Source organism: Semicossyphus pulcher, unplaced genomic scaffold (genome assembly GCF_022749685.1).
Source record: "Semicossyphus pulcher isolate SPU_LCO1_2020_fin unplaced genomic scaffold, fSemPul1.0.p SCAF_11, whole genome shotgun sequence".
Classification (NCBI taxonomy): domain Eukaryota; kingdom Metazoa; phylum Chordata; class Actinopteri; order Labriformes; family Labridae; genus Semicossyphus; species Semicossyphus pulcher.
The window spans coordinates 3266256-3285553 of record NW_027211615.1 but is presented as its reverse complement, the minus strand read 5'-3'; the positions used below and the strand labels follow the sequence as shown (position 1 = coordinate 3285553).

Sequence of the window (19298 nt, the reverse complement as noted above, 5' to 3'; positions counted from 1 at the left end):
CGCATGCGCAGTACATATGCCTTGCTCAATGTTTTCGTTTCAACTGTCTTGCTGCTGGTAAGATAAGTCATCACAAAATGGAAATGACGGGCCTTGCATTTAGTGTTATATGTCTTCTTTTTGCTTCAGTAACGGGCACAGTGTCGCCGCCCAGGCAACTGAACACGGTAAGACCTGAGGTGACAAATTTCAGCAACAGTAAATATTGAGCTTCCCTGATAATGTTGATGTTAGCATAGTGTAGCAAAGATGCTCCCTTTCTGGCATTAGCTCACTGAACCGCGAGCGTTAAGACTAGCCTGACTAGCAGACATTATGGTGTTAAACCTCACCTTTATTTCTGTTTTCTTTCCCATCATTTAAATTACTGATGTCCCTAGGAAAACATCCTGATTAACGTGACAGCAGGGACATTGGCGGATACACAATTGCATGATTCCAACAACTTGCAGGTAAACATTATTAGCAAATTTACGAAGTTAAGTTACAGATATGGATATTCTCATTTCAAAGGCTCAATACAACAAAAAAGCTTTAACGTTTTCATGTATTCTTTCAGATAAATTTGAATATATCGGTGGGTGAAGAGCAGGTGCTTGTCAACGACATCCCTGTAGAGCTTTCAGGGGTCACCAGGTTCAACTGTCAAGCACTTCTCTGTGAGTCTTTCTTAGGCCATTACAATCAACCCAAACCACAAGAACGCAAATTTAAATTAGTAGCTTATTTAAACATTAGAAACAAATCATTGTTCACCTGACATAAATATATTTCATGGGTTGCTTTTCTGTCTCCATTTAATTCCATATTGTGAGTGTTTCAAAATGTATGTCAAATTGTTTGGTTTCTATAGCCCTGTTATTTCTGTTGAGGTGATGACAGAGCACTGTCTGAGGTGATGTCTTTAAATTGTCAAATATATTCAATTTATAACAATGACAACTTAATTTTTTAATTATCAATCAAAACCTTTATTGACTAAGTTACTGCTGTTTAACTCAGACATTAATTCATTAGCTAATGTTGCAGGAATTGGAAGTCACATCCTTGATCTACACTGAATACAGTGAATTGTTATTTTTCAGTAGACAGCGTCAATGGAAGCAGTGATTTTGAATCTGGGGACTTGGTGTCTACTGTCACCCGGGTGATGGTGAGCCAGAACCGGCTGTACAGCGACTCAGAGGAGGTTTTGGCTCTGCAGGTGTTCAGTGAAGTAATAGAGATGGAAGGCAAAGAGGTAAATGTCTCCTTGTGATCTTATGCGTCTATTATAAAGTTGTCCTGATATAACTTTTCCTTCTTAATTCCAATTCCGATCAATCAACCGTTAATGAGCGCTTATCAAATCCTAGTGCCTTAAGAAAATATACATATTATAATTATTATATTTCTTACAGCTGTTTGTTACAAACCAGTGTAAAATCTTACAATTAATTTGTCTGAAAAGGAACAACCTAATCTTGTTAAAAGAACCATAACCATGATCGTTTTAGAGAAATTAACCACAGAATCTTTATTCTTTTTGGGTTATACCACTGCACATACCAAACTTACAGCCCGTAACAATAAAGCTTTTCTGTTTTCTGCTGTTAATACCTCCTCTTAATAAGATAACACTTTAATAAGGTTTGTATTTTATTTAAAGTGATAAGCTTAAATATTATCATGTAAATAAATGTCTGTTAATTCACTATCAATCGCAGAATGAGTTAATACAATGATGACTGAGCCTATGGCCCACTGATGAAAGCTTTTACATCTGCAGTATTACAGACTGGGTGTCTGAGACGACTTTCACAGAAAAAATCACTAGCAGCGCCCAGTTAGTGACGCGTTTCCCATCAGCCAGCAGTGGTTGGTCTGCCAGAGAGGGTAGGCGGAGCTAACCTAAGAAAAGATGGAGGACTACAGATACAACTTCAAAAATAAGTGAAAATCCAAAGAAAAAGAAACAAACTCGACGCTCAGATGAAGCAAACAGTCTAAAGAGGAAAGTGACCGTCAGCCAGGAAAATCAAGAGTTACAACCGGAGCCAACGGTGGACGTCACACATGCAGCACTGTCTGGCTACTTGGGAAGTGTGCTCCCGCAATTACTGTTTATCACCATCGGTGCCGCCAAAGAGAACGAAACTGAATTCTTTGAGATTACCACTTTAAGTAAATGCTCAGATTCTTTTGATAAATTTTGGGTCCTATACATGAACCCATACACTTTATATTTGAACTTATATGAGTTGTTTTACTATAACTATTTCTCAAATTTTGTACTGTCTTTTTGGAGCGACTATAATAGTGCTGGGAATTACGGCTCTTTGAAGGGAGCCGGATCTCATGGCTCCATTCTTTTCCGAGAGCCATTCAAAAGAACGGGTCATCGTTCTTTATGATACAACTCTGTATGACTACAGAGACGTCAACAAAAAAAACAACAAACTTGACGGGGAGTTATAATGTTGCTCACAGTCGGCACTATTTTGTGGCGACATGATTCCGTTGCACGTGACCTAGTATAGCAGTTGTTGCAGTTGAAAAAAGCTGCTTGTGGTAATTCAGCATAAAGGGGAGTGGATCTCGGGCAGTGAAACTTGGGCACAAAAATGAAAAGAACTTTTCTCATCTACGACTCGCTTCCCGTCACACCAAAGAGCCATTCAAAAGAATCATATTGTTCGGGAATGTCACAACACTACACTATAATTTCCTTGGGGATGAATCAAGTTCTATCTTATCTTATATTAGATGTCTATGAACTTTCACTTGCTGAAAAAAGTATATAAATGTTTAAGTGTACCACAAATGTAATAGCTTCATGATCCACATTCCCACATCCATGACTTTACATGCTACAGTTCCATTTTACTTTGCAGGACATTTTTTTAATCACAGAGCTTATCACATACAGTAAAAACACAGATGGAGAAAATTAACATATGATTTCACATTATTTGGTTTAATATCATTTAGGTCCAGCAGCCTGACATGTGTGAGGTGAAAATATTGATGAGCCCAGATTTTCAGAAGCTGGCTCAGTTTACCAACATCTACCCCATTGGACACAGTGAGATCTTCCGGGTTCCCAGGGAGAATGATGTTGTTGTCACAGATCCACCAATTCCTAGAAAAGGTATGAAAACAATTTTTGTGATCCCAATTATTATTGTGCAGCTACTGTACAGCAGTCACATTTAGCAAATGTCTTCCACACTTAAATCAGATGAAGAACAACTGATCTCCCAGACCACCAGCCAGTACCCCCTGAAGCAAACAGAGACCACCCAGGAGGAGATTGCAGCGCCGGGAAAGCTCCCGGAGACTCCCCTGCGAATGGACCCTGACCTGCTGTATGATGTCAGATACGATGATGAATTTGATGACAGAGAGCCGAGCAAGACGGATCAGATTCAGATGGAGTCTCCTCCCAAAGAATTTATATCATCTTACTCTGTAAGCCAAGTCTGATGCGAGTGATAGTTGATGACATACAGCATGTACTGCCTCAGATGGCTTTTACAAGATAAACGTGACACTTAAATCATTATAGAAAGTATCAAGTCCAACATGTCCTGTTAACATTTTTAAAGACATATCTTTTTTTAACAGTGGTTTGTGGGAAAACGCTTTTTAGGCCGAGCATTATAATGGATATCTGGGAAATTATGTTGGCTTACGTTGGGAAATCTTTAGGATTTAGAAATGCACAAGTTGCTAGCACAGAAGTATATTATTCTTGCTAATGTTATTTATAATGCCAGCAGGTATGACAATCCTATCCTATGTTCATATGGGCGCACCTTATGTAGTACTAGTAGGAATTGCTCATGTCTCCTTGTTTGTCCTGTCATCAGGCCATGTGTCAGTGGGTGGAGGAGGTGAGAGAGCGTCTGAGGCGCTTCTGCTCCGAGTCACTGCCTCTGTTCTTCCTGGTTATGTGGGTGGTGGTGATCGGCGTTGTTGGATCAGCGGTCATTGTCAAGATCTTGGACATGTTTTTCCCAACTTGTGAACACAAGTGAGTTTATTTTACTGGGTTTCTAGATAAAAAAAAAGGTGTTCTTAATCATGTCAGTACTGACCAGCTGATACCCGGGCTGTGGTCGAATAGTGCTTTTTGGTTAGGAAGGTTCCTAACTGAGTGAACGACCCGGAAGTGTGTCAGCCATGATAAGAACAGTTCAAAGTCTGTAAATGATGAGGAAAGGAGCTTCATTGCTTCCTTTATTATCTCCTTTAGCATAGGAAGCACTGGACCATCCTTTACCAAAGGAGAGAAGAAAATAATGACCCATAATTCCTTTGCGACAGCAACATTTAAAGTTACGCACATCTCTGCGGGTATGAAAACACATGATCAACATGACGAAAGATAGTAGATAGTAGATTTGAATGCCAACTTGACTGGCTTAAACAGTTATTTTTAAACATCAAAACTTCAGCTTGTGGATGAATACAAGAGGAGGGTGGGAAAAAGTCACTATCCATCCCCGAATGATGTTTATGGTATTATGCAGTATATAGTATTATTACAGACTGGGTGTCTGTGGCAACATTTGCGGAAAAAACCCCAAGCGGCGCCCAGTTAGTGACGTGTTTTCCATCAGCCAGCAGTGGTTGGTCTGCCAGAGAGGGTAGGCGGAGCTAAGCGGCTGCTTTTACAGTCTCTGCAAGTGAGTAAACAGTAATCTACTAATTTGTATCTCTACTGTAGGATAATACAGATTACTGCCGTTTAAAACCCACATGCCTCTATAAAGTGTTATTTGTGTTAGGTAAGTTATAAGTGTTAACCTTTGTTTTGATGACGTTGAAGAGGCTTATATCTAAAATGCGGTTGTTATTTTGCCCTTCATAAATATGATGAATGAAGAAACATATTCATCTGTGACGGTGTGTGTTAGTATGCAGCTTTGCTTCACACATTACTTACAAGCTCATAGTAGGCCTAAGACAGAAAAGGTGTAGACTACAACAAAACAGAATACAATTTTGCAACATAACAGTAAAATAAGTGATTGTAAGTGAAGTCTGAAGTCACGTTTAGAGATTTGGACACTTCAGCTGTTCTCAGGTCCTCAGACTGTCGCTGCTAAAAGCTGCCTCGTCCCGACGGGCTGTACTGCTTCAAACACTGACTTTAATGAGGTCAGATTTATCACAAAGTTGTCCACGTTTTTATGACTGCATAAACAACATGATAAGAAAGCACCTGGCGATAGATGCGCTCTTTGTAGTCCATCATGGGTAGATTGTAGTTTTTACACAGCAGAACCACGTGACATCAGTTTAAGTGCAGTCGGATTCTCTGAGCACCGCGGTCATCTTTTCCTTACTCCTTTGAATTCTCCTCACACCTTTCCTTGACCTCATGACGTGGTTAGGAAAAGACATAGAGGGTAATTTTTTGGACTTTTCGACCGCAGCCCAGATCTTTGAAGTACTGAACTTTTTTCTTCTTATTTACAGGCACATTTTCCACATAAACCCTGCCACTCTAATGCCAGAGGAGGAGAAGCACAATCTGCTGGAGAACATAGAAATAGAAGCAGAAGAAGAAGAAGAAGAGGAGAAGAAGCCTTGAGTGAGGGCTGACTTGGCCAGCTCTTTTGTTTTCAGTTTGTTCTTATTTGTTCTTTAACCTTAGTTGCTGTGTTATGTTTTCATGGCCTGGTTTTGCTGCCAGCTTATAGCCAGATTTTTATTTGTACTTCAATTTACCCTTTAAGCAATACGCCATGGAGCACGACGTGTTTAAGCCATCGAATTGACTATATTCTATTTGTTGGTGTATTGCTAGTGCATATGAACCCCTTAAAAATTACCTGATCAAAGTGGAAAAAGTTAGTGGGATGAATCTCAAGTTTACATAACATGATGTCAGCTGTCAAAGCACTTTTTTAGTAGCGTTATAAAGGCTACTAAATGGACTTTGGGGTGAGATTTTTTTTTTCTTTTACTGGCTGTATGTTGTCACTAAAAACGAGCAAAACACATTAGTAAAGAGAGAGAGGCTTAGGAAAACAGATATGAAGACTGTAGGTTTAATTGATACGAACAAACTGAGCATATTAGGGGCTGCATCCAATGACAGCAGAGTCTTTATGTTCACCAAAAAGGCTTCTACATGTAGCACTTCTGTACAGGCCACACTGTTTTGTCCCCCTCCAAAGTTGTACCCCACTGAAAGGCATCAAATGCACTATAAGCATTTATTCAGCACATGCATTTCTTGAGGCAGACAGCGTCTCCTTTCTTTCCTCCTTTAAATGAAGACTTAGATAAAGCCATCCTATTTGAATACGTTGTCATGAATAGATCAGATAAAGAGAAAAAGATAGGTATGACTGTTTATGCAAGATGCTTACACAAGTAATTCTTTTCCTTCCTTCGAAACTCTGAATGTCAGTCTTGAAAAACATCTGCTGCCCACTGCTGAGGCTCATATATTGATTGTCTTTCTTCACAGTGCCTCTGTGACTACTTTTGGGGCTTTATAAGAAAAGGGGGAACTATTATTTACTTACTTTGACTAATTTTGCCTGTGGTTTCCCGTTACTAATAATGGAGATTGTATGTGAGGTTGTTAAGATTGTCTATGACTCCAAACATCAGAAGATAGACTGATGTGTGTGCACAAGACATGACCACAAATTCAATGTTTTAGGTCTTTCACAAGGAAACAATCTGCACTTTGAGTATTGAATTCTGGAGTGTAAACTCGATTATAACCTGAGTGTGTGTCACTTTTTCACGAGGCTGTGTGTGAGGAACCAGGCAGGTGGACACAAGGTAGGTTACAGGTCAAATAAGTGGGTTTTTAATGAATTCAAAAATGAGCTCAGCTATTTTTGTTGGTTTTGAATTTATTGTCATGCTATAAAAAAAAAAAAAAAAGAAACACCCTTAAAACATCCCGCTTGTGAACTTCAGAGCAGCTGAGAAGGAGCTTTAGTCTCCCTGGGGTTCAGTTAATCTGCAGAATGCATGATGTACTGTGATAGCAAGAGGTGCATGTGTAGTCTAGCTAGTGAATGCTGTGATGTTCCATCAGCAAGTTGTACATTAAAACTAGGAAGCTGCATGATGACTCAAAACAGCTCAACCTGTGTTTGGATCAGCCTCAAATTCCAAATTTATCAGCTCAATACACTAAAGTGCTGTAGATTAAATAAATTAGCCTGTAAGGCATGGCATCAGATGTGTCGCTGAATAAAACAAATATATACTTTAATTTGTTCTTTGTTTAAAAGGTAGTCGACCTGTGTGTTACTCTTTTAATACATTTGCAATCATAAATTGAATGAATTACAGCTGGACTGTGTGTTTGGGTCTAAATCCTACTGATTAAATGCTTTCCTTATGACTACCAAGTTTCTTCTGTCTGGTTATTGTGGCTTTGCAGGCTCAGTGTGTGCCACTCTGTGAACACTTGCTGCATTGTTCTCAGAAATCTGGTGACCTTGCAGAAAGCCTCAATAAGGAACGGTCTCTAATCAGGAGTGAACACACAGCACGACTCGCGCATAGTTCCCATGCAGAGTCTATTCGCAGCCATGTCAGTTATCTGGTTTTCCATGCATCACTAAGTACAGGTTTGTCCATCTCTCAACGCAATATCTAAAGAGGGAGTTTTTTCAAATTTGGCGCAATATACACTTGTATTTTTATTGAACAGTAATTTATGGCAGCCGTGAGGGACAAGTGAAAAAAACGGTTTAACTGGTGAAAAAACTTTTTTTTCAGGCTTCAGTGTTTGTTGGTTGGCTTTTTTTTCACACATTTCACATATTGAAAAAATATTTTCAGAACTTATTTGACAGAAAGCCTGACTGCACCAGAACTGGTAAAGTTGGGAAATTGTTTGTTCTGCATCTGACACCATCGGGACTCCCCGCAGGTAAGTTTTTTAAATTCTGTCTGAACCCTAAATTGCTGTGAACTGTCCTAAAGGTCATGGAAAAATATGTAGTGTTATTACTTCACATCAGCCACATTTAAACTGATGGGTTATGTATGAGTGTCTGGTTCTGGCTTCAGTTGGTCCGCTGACGTCAGAAACAAAGCAAATACAATCAAACTAATGTGTGAGAGATAAACATTGTCTCAAGACTCAAGAGAACAGCCGACACAACTGTAACGCTCTAGTTAGCCATCGATGGCTCAGCAGGAGGTCAGTCAATAAACTGATATTTAAGACAATGTTAATAATTATCATCGTCAACTTTATTTATAGAAATATGTTGTTAGTGTTAAGTATTTACATCTCAACAAATAAAATCAAAGGCATCCAAAAAAACAGAAGTATCGTTTGATTGGCATTATGACACTCTGTTGGCAGTGGCAGTAAAACGTCAGTTCATTACAGGAAACATCATGGCCTCAGATTTTTGAACAGCTGCAGTTGATTCTGTTTTACGCGTGAATGTTGAAAACTCCAGTCTTCAAACCTGGAAGAAAGTTTGTGAATTTGTCCAGTAGAATGCCTCGGCCAGCCGCTGTGAGACGGGCTGTGATGGCTGCAAAATAATCTTTCAGGTCAATTGCCACCAATAAAAGCATGTTCACTAAAAGTGCTTGTTTTGCCACTGACAGGCTCAGAATGCTATTCTAAGGGTTCGACAGCATTATGGAAGAGACTGTTTAGACCTTTTTGGTAAGGTAAGATTTTTAACAGCTAGCTTAAGTTGCAAAAAGCTACATCGCTCTCTTCAAACTTTTAGACTACAAACAAAGGCAGTCGTTTTACGATGCAGAAGACGGGAGTTGCTGGTCTACCCCTGCCTCGACAGGTTAGTTTGTTTGTGTTATCGTGTTGTGTTGGATCCCAGCCAATCCTTTCAAACACCAAAGTTGCAAAAATACAAACTGACCAATCAAGGGAGCAGTAGACAAGCAACTCCTGTGTTCTGCATGGAAAAATGACCTTTATTATTTGTAAATGAAGCCCCTAAACAATAATGTTGCAGCTGTAACAGCTTTCAGCTGCCGGCTCTACTGGAGGGGATTCCAAATATATTTGACCCCATGAGTCATTTAGGCCCAAAAATCTGTAAGATTTGAGCCCAGGTTTAAAAATTCTGGCACCCCTTCAAAAACTTCCATAATTTGCAAGAAAAATCCCCTTTTTCCTCACATCAGATTGACCCTTCCAGTGAGATGGAGTTTACTTTTTGAACATGATAAAGCTACTTAATTTCTTCATTATCTCCTTAAATATTCAGTAACCTTACAGCCACAAGCTGACCCACACTCTTAATCCTTACACTCACCATCATCCTACAACTCAGCCTCACGACAGTTACAAACTCAAACAGACGAATCAGATACTTGTGTTTTTCAGCAGGAACCAAACTCTTCAATCCACTTTTCATACTTCTCCAGGTCAGCTGCAGATACGGATTTAGACACTTTCTTCAGAGCTGACTCAAAATCCTCCATGGTGGTGGGCATGTGCATTTCGTCCCGGGAGATATTGCGGATCTCCTCCGGCGTGAGGCCCTCGATTCTTCGTCTCATAGCCATCAGAGAGGCATCCCTGCAGCATCACACAACAGTTTCATTCATACACATCTCAACAGAGGAACATGAACTACACTGATTTCACATGAAATACAATAATCCATTCAGCCAATACTTTTACTGTGCTTTGAGAAAGTGTGAGTTTACTGTCTGAAAACCAAAACAAATAAAGATTTATCAATCCACTATATTTCTTTTTTAGAAGGTGGCCATATTTTGACTTTAAATCACAGCATGAAATCATTTAATCACTTTCATTTGACCGTTTATGAGAAAGGGCTGTGACATGAAACAAAGAACCTGGTTAAGATCATGTGCTTCACTAGGTCAACAGAAAACCAAAACCTTATTGAAGGTTCTCTGTTGTAGCTGAGGACACAGGTTGTATCTTTTTCTTTTTAAAAGCTCTTTTTAAAGCTGCTGTGAGGAACGATCGGTTTGTGTTGATTTTGTGGACAAAGCCGTACCTCTTCTCTTTGCTCTTTCGTCCTGTACATGCTTAATGGTGTTTTTTAACTAAAAATCTCATCCTATTTTTTTAATAGTCATGTGTATCACTCACTTTAAATGTTTGCCCTGTAAAATGTAAACAAAGGCAATGCTTTGCCTGACACCTACCCCCCCAGCAGTTTCAGGCATTAAAAGTAACTGTACAGAAATAATCAATCTTGTCGCTGATGGTCTGGTTAGCTTTTGTAGCTTATATAGAGTTAATTTCAGTCGGTTTCATAACCAAATAACCAAATAAAAACTCCTCACAGGGGCTTTAAAATAGAAACAACTGCAAAGACCAACTATGTATGGCCGACCTGCACACGTTGGTGATGTCTGCTCCCGAGTATCCCTCCAACTGCTCTGCAATCTTGTTTAAATCCACGTCTGTAGCCAGCTCCAGCTCCTTCAGGTTGATCCTGAGCAACTCCACTCGCCCTTTAGCTGCAAACATAAATGTAACAGTGAGTGGAGCACGCATGGAGCCCCTTTTTCTGCACCAGCATATCTACTACAACAGTAGTAACTACTACATATACACAGACAGCTGCCATTCATTGATTTATGGTAGTAACATCTATTGTGATGTTGTGATGTTGTTTGGGGGTATGGTAACTAGAAACAGACTGAATTGTCATCGCGTTACAGTTCCTTTCCATATGTCAAATCAATGGGGTGGGTGGGTTGACAGGTCCGGCCCCATGTAAAGGGAATGTGCCGGGATGTAGTGCCTACCTGATATTTGATCTATTTGTGTAAGTTGTTTTTTTACTATGAGCATGAACTGGAAGATGCTCTTGTATTTTGAATGGATGGGTGTCTTGACATCTTGCCTGAGTCTTGCTCCATATGATTGTTTGAGCGACGGTGAAAACACAAGCACCTCTCTGAAAAGTTCATAGATTTTCAACTTGAAGCGCTCTGAGTGTCTGAACAAAGGGAGAGCTCTGGTCCTGCATTATAATCTGATCGTGAGGGCTTCAGGGGGCACTGTTTCAGAATGTAGTTTTAAAGTGTCTCCATCGCTCTATGACCCTGTAAATATTAAGTGGATATGGCTAATGGTTAGACATTGCCCTCAAATGCTTTACCTAACAAAATTTATGTGTTTAGTTAAATTACCAGAAATTGATGAACAACAAACGTAGATGCAGGATCCAGTGTTAGTTCAGTATTCCAGCATAAAATAACAGCTTGTTTACTGGTGCTCAAAACAAAACAGTAGTAAGATACATGTGTGTGTGTGCTGTTCTTGAGGGTTGACTGTGCATAGAATGCAAGGAATGTGGGAGCTCAATTTTGCCCCAGGGCCTCCATGGCGGGTTAATTTGGTGTGACCCCACGTTATGCAGCTAACAATGATGTAATTAAAACAGACATTATACAGTTTGTAGTTGGTCTCTCATGTTTCCTTCATTAGTGAGCAGTACTATAGCCACTTGTTTAGTTTAGATTAAATGAGGTATTTCACAAGACTAACTCAACAGTTTGAAGCAGCAGATAAATAACTGTACTTGAAGGCAGAGGGATGTAGATCCTTTTCTCCAGCCGTCTCCTCAGCGCCTCATCGATGTCCCATGGGAAGTTGGTGGCAGCCAGCACCATCACCATCTTGGATGGGTCTTCGTTTTCTGATGCTCCGCCGACACCTACATATAGGACACAATTAATCAAGGTTTAGTCAAATAAATGCTCTTTTTTATTTTCTTAACATTTACATATATCTACATGCAACCATGTTAGACTGCAGAAAAAAACAGTGAATAGAAACTTGATAAAAACACTTGTGTACAAGAATCTCATCTGCATTATACCATCCATTTGCACCAGTAGCTCTGCCTTGACTCTCCGGCTGGCCTCGTGTTCCTCTGAAGTCCCTCTGCGGCTGCACATGGAGTCAATTTCATCGATGAAAATCGTAGTGGGAGCGTAAAAACGTGCCTGTACAAGAACACACAAGAGTCTAAGCAAAATCTCAACTCAATAGCCCTTGCCGTTTTTATTCTGAGGTCATTCAAATAAGGTCACGCTGTAATCTCTGGCTCTTAAAAATTAGGGGGAAAAAAGCTGTGTCCCCTTGAGGCTAGCCCATTAGGTCCTGTCCCTCTATCCCATTTTTCGGGCCATCCAGTCGAGGCAGATGTTCAACATGAGTCTGGCTCTGCTCGAGGTTAAAAGGAAGTTTTTCTGCCACTGTTGACAAATGTTGCTAAGTGCTGCTCACGGTGGATTCCCGTTGGGTCTCTCTCTAAATAACATAAAGAAAGAGTACGGTCTAGACCTGCTCTTTTTGTAAAGTGTGTTGAGAGAACTTGGTTATAATTTGGTGCTATACAAATAACATTTGATTGATTGATTAATGATAAAATGCCCAACTATACAGCAGCTTAGTTAACAGCCTAGTACAAAAACAGTGCGGATCTCTCAAGGCTATCTATTGCTACTTGGTACCGTCTTTCACCACAGGCTTGCTCTCCCATCGGAGATGTGTGGCTAATTGGCTAATTAGGCAGCTAATGATTAAGACTCTGATAACTTAGCATTTACAAACCCCTCGATCCACTTTAGCTCCAAATATTGTTACTTCTGGTTCCCCCCCAAAAAATTAGCGATGTCCATAATACCAAACTTGATATATCAAAACAGAAAAGCACAAAAGAGTGGGTGACAAGGCAATGGCTGCATACACTTCATGTATACCTGCAATTTTCAGCTCTTCACTATTCCATGCGGAGCAGGTAGTGTACACTTGGGGAGGAATGTTCTAATAATGAATTGCGGCCGCTGATAGCGCCATAAATTGCGCATCATTTATCCCCGCTATCTGCTCCGTCTCAGGGTCCGATTCACAAAGCACATTGAACTGATGATATTCAAACACAAACACGGCTTTAAAGTTTAGCAGATCCGTGCAGTTTGCTCTTGTTTTGTGTCTGATTGTGGAGAGAAGATGTCTGCACCTCCACTCTCTGCTGTGCTGTGCTGCGCTGTGCTGCGCTCTCAGGCATCAGTTGAGCTCCACACTGACAGCTTTAACAGTTTACTGTAAAGTCCAGACTCGACAGGTGTTTACTAGTTTAACTACTCGAACGGAGCTTTATTTATTAAACGAGCGCACAACAGCAGCTCGTCCATATTTTCTCTCTTACTGCGCGGTGCTGTTCCTGCTAGTGAATTAGGTGCTTTTTGCCACGAGGTTAATTTACATAGAAAGGGTAATTTTGCATAATAACTCGTGCAAACGACCCCAGAGCACAGAGACGCTGTTTGCTCTGCAGCGCTCTCTGGGGTGCATTCAACCCTCTGCGTGTGCTTGGAGAATGAGGCGGAATCTTTTTGTGTCATCTGCACAGCGAGTTCCCCCCTTGATGTCTCTGAGATTGCTCGTTATAAACTCTCATGGTTAAATCCATGGTTTTGCATATATGGGTTTGAAATGTGAACAACAAAACCAAAACATTGAGCTAAAAGGGACCAACATTTTTTATACTTTAAAGAAAGTTCTCATATATTTTCTTGGAAAAAAATAAAAAAGGAAAACAAATAAAATTTGGTGCCAAAAATGAATGATTTCATGCTTTAGCAAAATCATCATGAAAATCTATTTCACCATCCTAACAAAGACAGACCTTTTTCATTGTGGCATGTCAGAGAGAGAATTAAGGGAAATGGGTACAATAAATATTTGATGACACCATGTAATACACAGCTTCTAATTCAGTCAGAACTTTTTACTTTCACTAAAATATAAGGATTTCATTACAGATGCTCGTTGACAGTTTGATGGCAATACTATTTAATGTAGGGTTTTTGAGTTGCTCTTCCAGACTTTGTTGTACAGGACAATGTAGCAGAGCTTGGTTCTAATCTGTACCAGTCACATACCTACAGTCTTACCATTTCAAAGAGAAGGCGCACGAGCTTCTCAGACTCCCCTCTGTACTTGGACGTTAGAGTAGATGAGGAGACGTTGAAGAACGTGGTTCTGCACTCGGTGGCAACTGCTTTGGCCAAGAGAGTCTTCCCTGTGCCTGGAGGTCCCACCATAAGCACTCCCTAAAGTAAAAAAAATGCACCTTTGCATTTTAATTTAGGATTCACAACAAATCAAACTAAAGTATCTTTAAATTCACACCTTCCATGGTCTTCGTATGCCTTTGAAAAAGGCTGGCATCCACATTGGCAACACGACCGCTTCTTTCAGGAGTTTTTTTGCGTCTTCCAAATCTGCAATGTTGTCCCTAAAGAAACAGTTTGACAGAGATCACACCTGGCAGTTCTCTGATAATCATGCCAAGAAAGTTATGTAATAGCCTACCTTTGATTTTTAGTAATAAATAGTTAACACCATGAAATTTCAGACTTTTACATAATGGGTTGTTTTCTTGTCTGTCTTCCTTTTACACTACATTGAACTTGTAAACTATGCAGAATCAGATGGTATACGGAGCCAATGTGCCATAGTATGTAACTTTCACTGGCTACACCTGCAGGGCATGTATGGCATAGGGTTATGTGAGTCAAAGGCAGCACAAGATGTTGAGCTTCAACAAATCAATACAGAGGCACCTCTAGGACATTATTAGCTCTGGATTTTTGATGGTTAGAAACTAATAAACACGTACCATTTCACATTTGGATTCTGAGATATAATATCTCTCTCCAGAGCTTCCACAAGGTCCTTGTCATATCCTGTCCCGTCAAACTTTTTTGCTTCCTTCTCGTGGACATCTGTTTTGTTCTGGAATGTACACACCAAAAATGATTGCTCTTTCATATTCCCTGAATGTAACACATGTGGTCTGGTCCTCTCAGACAAAAAAACTGGAATTACAGGCTAGGTAAGGAGAAATGGCAAACAAGCAGCATGAGAATACTGTTTAATCAACAATGCAAACAGTTGTGTCCAAAATACAGCGTGCAATGAATATTGTAAATATTTTCAGAAGGCGGTGAGTTGAAGCTACCAACATGTTGCTACCTTATCATCCTTTGCTTTGCCAGCAGCCTCTTTGGCCTCTTTTGCCTCCTTCTTGTCTTTGCCCTTGGAGGCTTTGCTTCTGTCCCCATTGGCCCCGCGAGGCGAGTGTCTCTGCTGGGCCCTCACCGCCACGCTCAGGCGATTGTTGGAAGGTTTGCTGTCTTTATTGGCATTAGAAACCCGCCTGACAGGACAAGGAGAAAGTCTGTGAAAGGAGAAAATAAAGAGGGAATTTGTATTTATCATTCCAAACCATTTTTCAATCATAACATCTTTTAAGTTGTGGTTTTATTCATGCCAGGGCACAAATAAGGGATGTGAATAGATCTGGACTGGGTTAACAAAAAAACTTATAGCCAATAGCATAGTCAAAGCATTTGCAATCTAGAATACAGATACATTTACTAAACATAAATAATTGAATGAATGACTTCTCAGTGTGCATGCATATCCTTTGTCTATAAAACAATAAAAGGCTAACCAGCTAATAAACATTTAAACTATTATATTTTCCCCATTTTTGAATGGGACACGTGAAAAACGCTGGTTCATATGATTGTTTTTGTATCATAAATAATTAATAATTCCTGCAAGGGATGTGACTCGAAGCAAGTTGGTCCATGAATCACCAACACATTGATGCGTTCTGGAGTTTTTCATGAATGAAATTAACCATCAGGACATTGATCATCCTGTCAGACAGACCAGCAGAGAGCGTCCAGTCCGACCCATGACCGCTGGGGTCTCAAAGATTTTCATTTAAATAAATGTCTGTTAAGTCACTATCTATCGCCGAATGACATAACACAATGGTGATTGAGCCTGAGCCAGTATCACAGACTGGGTGTCTGTGGCAACTTTCACAGAAAAAATCACAAGCGGCGCCCAGTTAGTTTCCATCAGCCAGCAGTGGTTGGTCTGCCAGAGAGGGTAGGCGGAGCTAAGCGGCTGCTTTTCCGCTCTCTGCAAGTGTTGCGAGTAAACAGTAATCTACTATGGCTGAACAAACAAAGAAAAGATGGATGACTACAGATACAACTTCAACAATAAGTGAAAATCCAAAGAAAAAGAAACAAACTCGACACTCAGATGAAGCAAACAGTCTGAAACGGAAAGCGACCGTCAGCCAGGAAAATCAAGAGTTACAACCGGAGCCAACCGTGGACGTCACACATGCAGCACTGTCTGGACATCTGGGAAGTGTGCTCCTGCAATTACTGTTTATCACCATAGGTGTCGCCAAAGAGAACAAAACTGAGATCTTCGAGATTAGCACTTTAACTATCATTAATCCATCTTTGCAGTGACACTGTGCAATAGGACATCTGATGAGATTGAACATTTTAGATGTTCCTCTAAAATGTTTGGTAGGTTGTTTATTAAATAAATAAAAAAATAAACTCCTTGGAAAAAATGAAAGAAAGACAAAGAGAGGGGAGGAAGGGTGGGAGAAAGATTATGTGGAGAGCCAAAGAAGGATTCAATTGAACATTTAAGTGTTTTCCTGCCCTGCATACTTGAGTATCTGCTAACAGAGACAGTGATGCAGTCTAATTGGTATCTGCTCGCTCTGTCTAACATGACTGCTGTATTATCTCTGTGCACACACTGTCTCATTCCCTTATCATCTCTTTGCAGTTTTCATGCTTGACTTTTGCTGTGGCTGTATTGACAAAGATGTTACAAAATCAGCATAAAATGCAATTAATACTTGTTAATGATAACATATGTAAGATATAAGTTTGCAACATTATAAAGAGTGAGATTCTTCCAGTGTCCTGGCCTACAAGTATGAAAGAAAAAAGACCAAACCAAGAGGTTTACAGGCCACCTTTCCAGAGGCCCGAACAGGAACAAAACAAGCTTTCAAGTTTACTTATCTCAATCATATGACTACATCAGGGCCTTTGTTCACCGACAAATACCTTACACAAGCTTAGATTATAATTCTGTGTCCTGCGGAGGTGAACAGCGACATGGGCCTACAGAGTTCCAGCAGTATTAAAGAGGTATAGTGAAAAATGAACATTTACTGAAGCAATATACATGAAAAATGAAAAGTTGTATGTAAATAACCAACTACAATACCTCTGCTCCACATGCACGGGCCTTTTTTCACAATCGTCATGGTTGCTGGGTTTAGCAGGCGTCGTGTCCAGCTGAAAGTTCTCGAGAGTCGACATTATGTCCTGAACTTGTCGGTTCTCTTCACTAATTTCTTGCCACAACTGAGAATCAAGCAGAGATACACAGATCTGAAAAGCCAGGACTCTTTTCTGAAACTGTCTAGTTTAATATGAAACATATTTAATGACATTTACCTGCTGCCACCTCTGCTGAAAACTGCTGTCTCGCACAGTGTAGACATACTTCTTGATTTGTTCTAGCAATCCATGATAGAGAACACTGGCAGAGCTGTAGTTTCCCAGCAGGGCGTATTCGCGGGCCAGCTTCACATTCTCACTGATCTCCCGTAGGCTCATGGTGCTGTAGAAACAAAGACAGCAAGTTAGCAAACAAAAGTTATAGCAGCTACCTCACCAGTGTTGGAAAGTCAGGCAAGCATTTAATTTTGTTTATTTTCTCCACAGTGGGAGCAGAGGGAGAATTTTTTAGACCGTGCAGTAAAGCAGGGCCTCTTTTGAACATCCTGAATTGACAGAAACAAATAACTACACTAGGATTATGCAGTTTCTAGAATCCAAATCTCTACCCTATGGACATGTGCACAACTGCCTGGATTTAAGCTGCATATAAATGGGCTAAAGGACCACAATAGTAAAAAGCATGTTGATTACCTCTATAGCCGATACTTCTATATATTTCTGTATCACTATGTAGTGTGAAATTATTTCTGGCCTTTCATGATTTAAGTTACATACAGTGAACTAGCAAAATGTAGCAAAGCAGTAAAAAAAGCCGCTTATTCTGAATAATAATAAAAAAATACTGCAGAATGGTCCATTTTATCTTTTAAATAACGCAGACAGGACATTTTTCCCAATTTATATTAGGGATGCACGAGATTATTGACACGTTTCAATTTTTCTGCTGATATTTTATGCCGATAAAACAACGCTTTAATTATGCCTAAATGCTCGATGATTCACTAAAAAGAGAAAAGAAAATGTTACATACAAATACATTTGGCACTTTGTACATAACGTTTTCGTATATTGCCCAGTGAATGTGTACATTTTAAAAAGCACTATATTATGTTATTTCTGCATCTGCCAGTGGGCCACTACAATAAGAGAAGGCATGATATCAATTCCACTTCAGAGGAGACTTGATGTTCTCTGCAATGAGGTGGGAAAAAAACGTGCCGAGTAGGTTATATATATATATCGGCATTGAAATCGGCAAAAAGGGTTGGAAAATATCGACATATCATGCATCCCTAACTTATACCACAACTATTTGAATTTGTAACTTTTTGCGGGCATGGCAAGAATTGTGAACATTTAATCCAGCTCTGACTGAGCCGCTGTCAGATCATCCAGCCAGGGAAGAGACACAATGCAGTGTGGAGGGCAGTCATTCACGCAGCCATGGTACAAAATTTGCCATGTTTAGTTTTAAGTCATCTGTCCGTATTCAGTTTAGATGGCTATGGTGCGAAGTTTAACTTATTGTTCCATGGATTAGCCGGAGCCTCGCCCAATGTGTGGCAAAATGCGACACATTTCTAGGCGTATGATAGTTGCGTTCTAATGTGTAACATAGCAATGGACAAGCTAATTGCTGTAACTTTTTGACGTTACCATAACGTTACAACGGTGTGTGCTCACTTTACAAACCTAAAAACACCCCTCACTGTCGATCTCAACCCGGGTGGTTGGTTTCCCCTCTATTGTAGGATACAGACAAATATACGGAAGGATCAGCTGGCGTTATCTGTAAGAAACTCGACGTGTTTAAAATAATCAAGGTTACAAAACTACATTCAAGACTCGAACACAAAGCTGGTTTCTATTGGATTAATACTCAACTTTTCAGATGATCACCAGCAGAGTCCTCGCAGTGGTTGTTATGACGAGTTCCGCTCTGGCAGTTCAAAGACAGGCTACAACTAACCGACACAACACTCAACGTTCTGGTGTTTTGACGTTCATGAACGATCCGATTCTTTTGAACGGCTCTTTGATGCGAACGACGGCAGCCTAGAAGTGCGAGCCGTTCTTTTTATAGTTGTGCCCAAATTTCGCTTTTGTTCTTAAGATTATCCAGTAGGACAAAATGACAGCCAAACTACTAGGGGACCACAGACTCAGCCGTGTATGCTACCGTCTTATTAGAGAGTGGC

The 19298-nt window shown here is 40.1% G+C and overlaps 2 protein-coding genes across 5 annotated transcripts; one reads left to right on the top strand and one right to left on the bottom strand.

Annotated features, from left to right (window-relative positions):
- Positions 1–38: 38 nt before the first annotated feature.
- Positions 39–7366, top strand: ginm1 (glycoprotein integral membrane 1). 2 transcript variants are annotated; one of them, XM_069657754.1, is made up of 8 exons: positions 39–167; positions 381–452; positions 560–659; positions 1089–1240; positions 2971–3130; positions 3221–3450; positions 3852–4015; positions 5467–7366. In XM_069657754.1, the coding sequence occupies exons 1-8, from the start codon at positions 78–80 to the stop codon at positions 5579–5581; spliced, it is 1083 nt and encodes a 360-aa protein (XP_069513855.1). In that variant the 5' UTR covers positions 39–77; the 3' UTR covers positions 5582–7366. The 2 variants fall into 2 exon arrangements, with proteins under 2 accessions (XP_069513855.1, XP_069513853.1); XM_069657752.1 differs by having other exon boundaries at positions 1086–1240.
- An 841-nt stretch (positions 7367–8207) lies between these two features.
- katna1 (katanin p60 (ATPase containing) subunit A 1) lies at positions 8208–19065 on the bottom strand. Of its 3 annotated transcripts, none has more exons than XM_069657661.1 (12): positions 18985–19026; positions 18793–18889; positions 17314–17479; positions 17081–17220; positions 14993–15197; positions 14637–14752; positions 14147–14252; positions 13909–14067; positions 11826–11952; positions 11526–11660; positions 10329–10455; positions 8208–9535 (listed from the first exon to the last, which is right to left on the bottom strand). In XM_069657661.1, the coding sequence occupies exons 3-12, from the start codon at positions 17473–17475 to the stop codon at positions 9337–9339; spliced, it is 1476 nt and encodes a 491-aa protein (XP_069513762.1). In that variant the 5' UTR covers positions 17476–17479; positions 18793–18889; positions 18985–19026; the 3' UTR covers positions 8208–9336. The 3 variants fall into 3 exon arrangements, with proteins under 3 accessions (XP_069513762.1, XP_069513764.1, XP_069513765.1); XM_069657663.1 differs by having other exon boundaries at positions 18793–18842; positions 18985–19007; XM_069657664.1 differs by lacking the exon at positions 18793–18889 and having other exon boundaries at positions 18985–19065.
- Between the last annotated feature and the right edge of the window lie 233 nt (positions 19066–19298).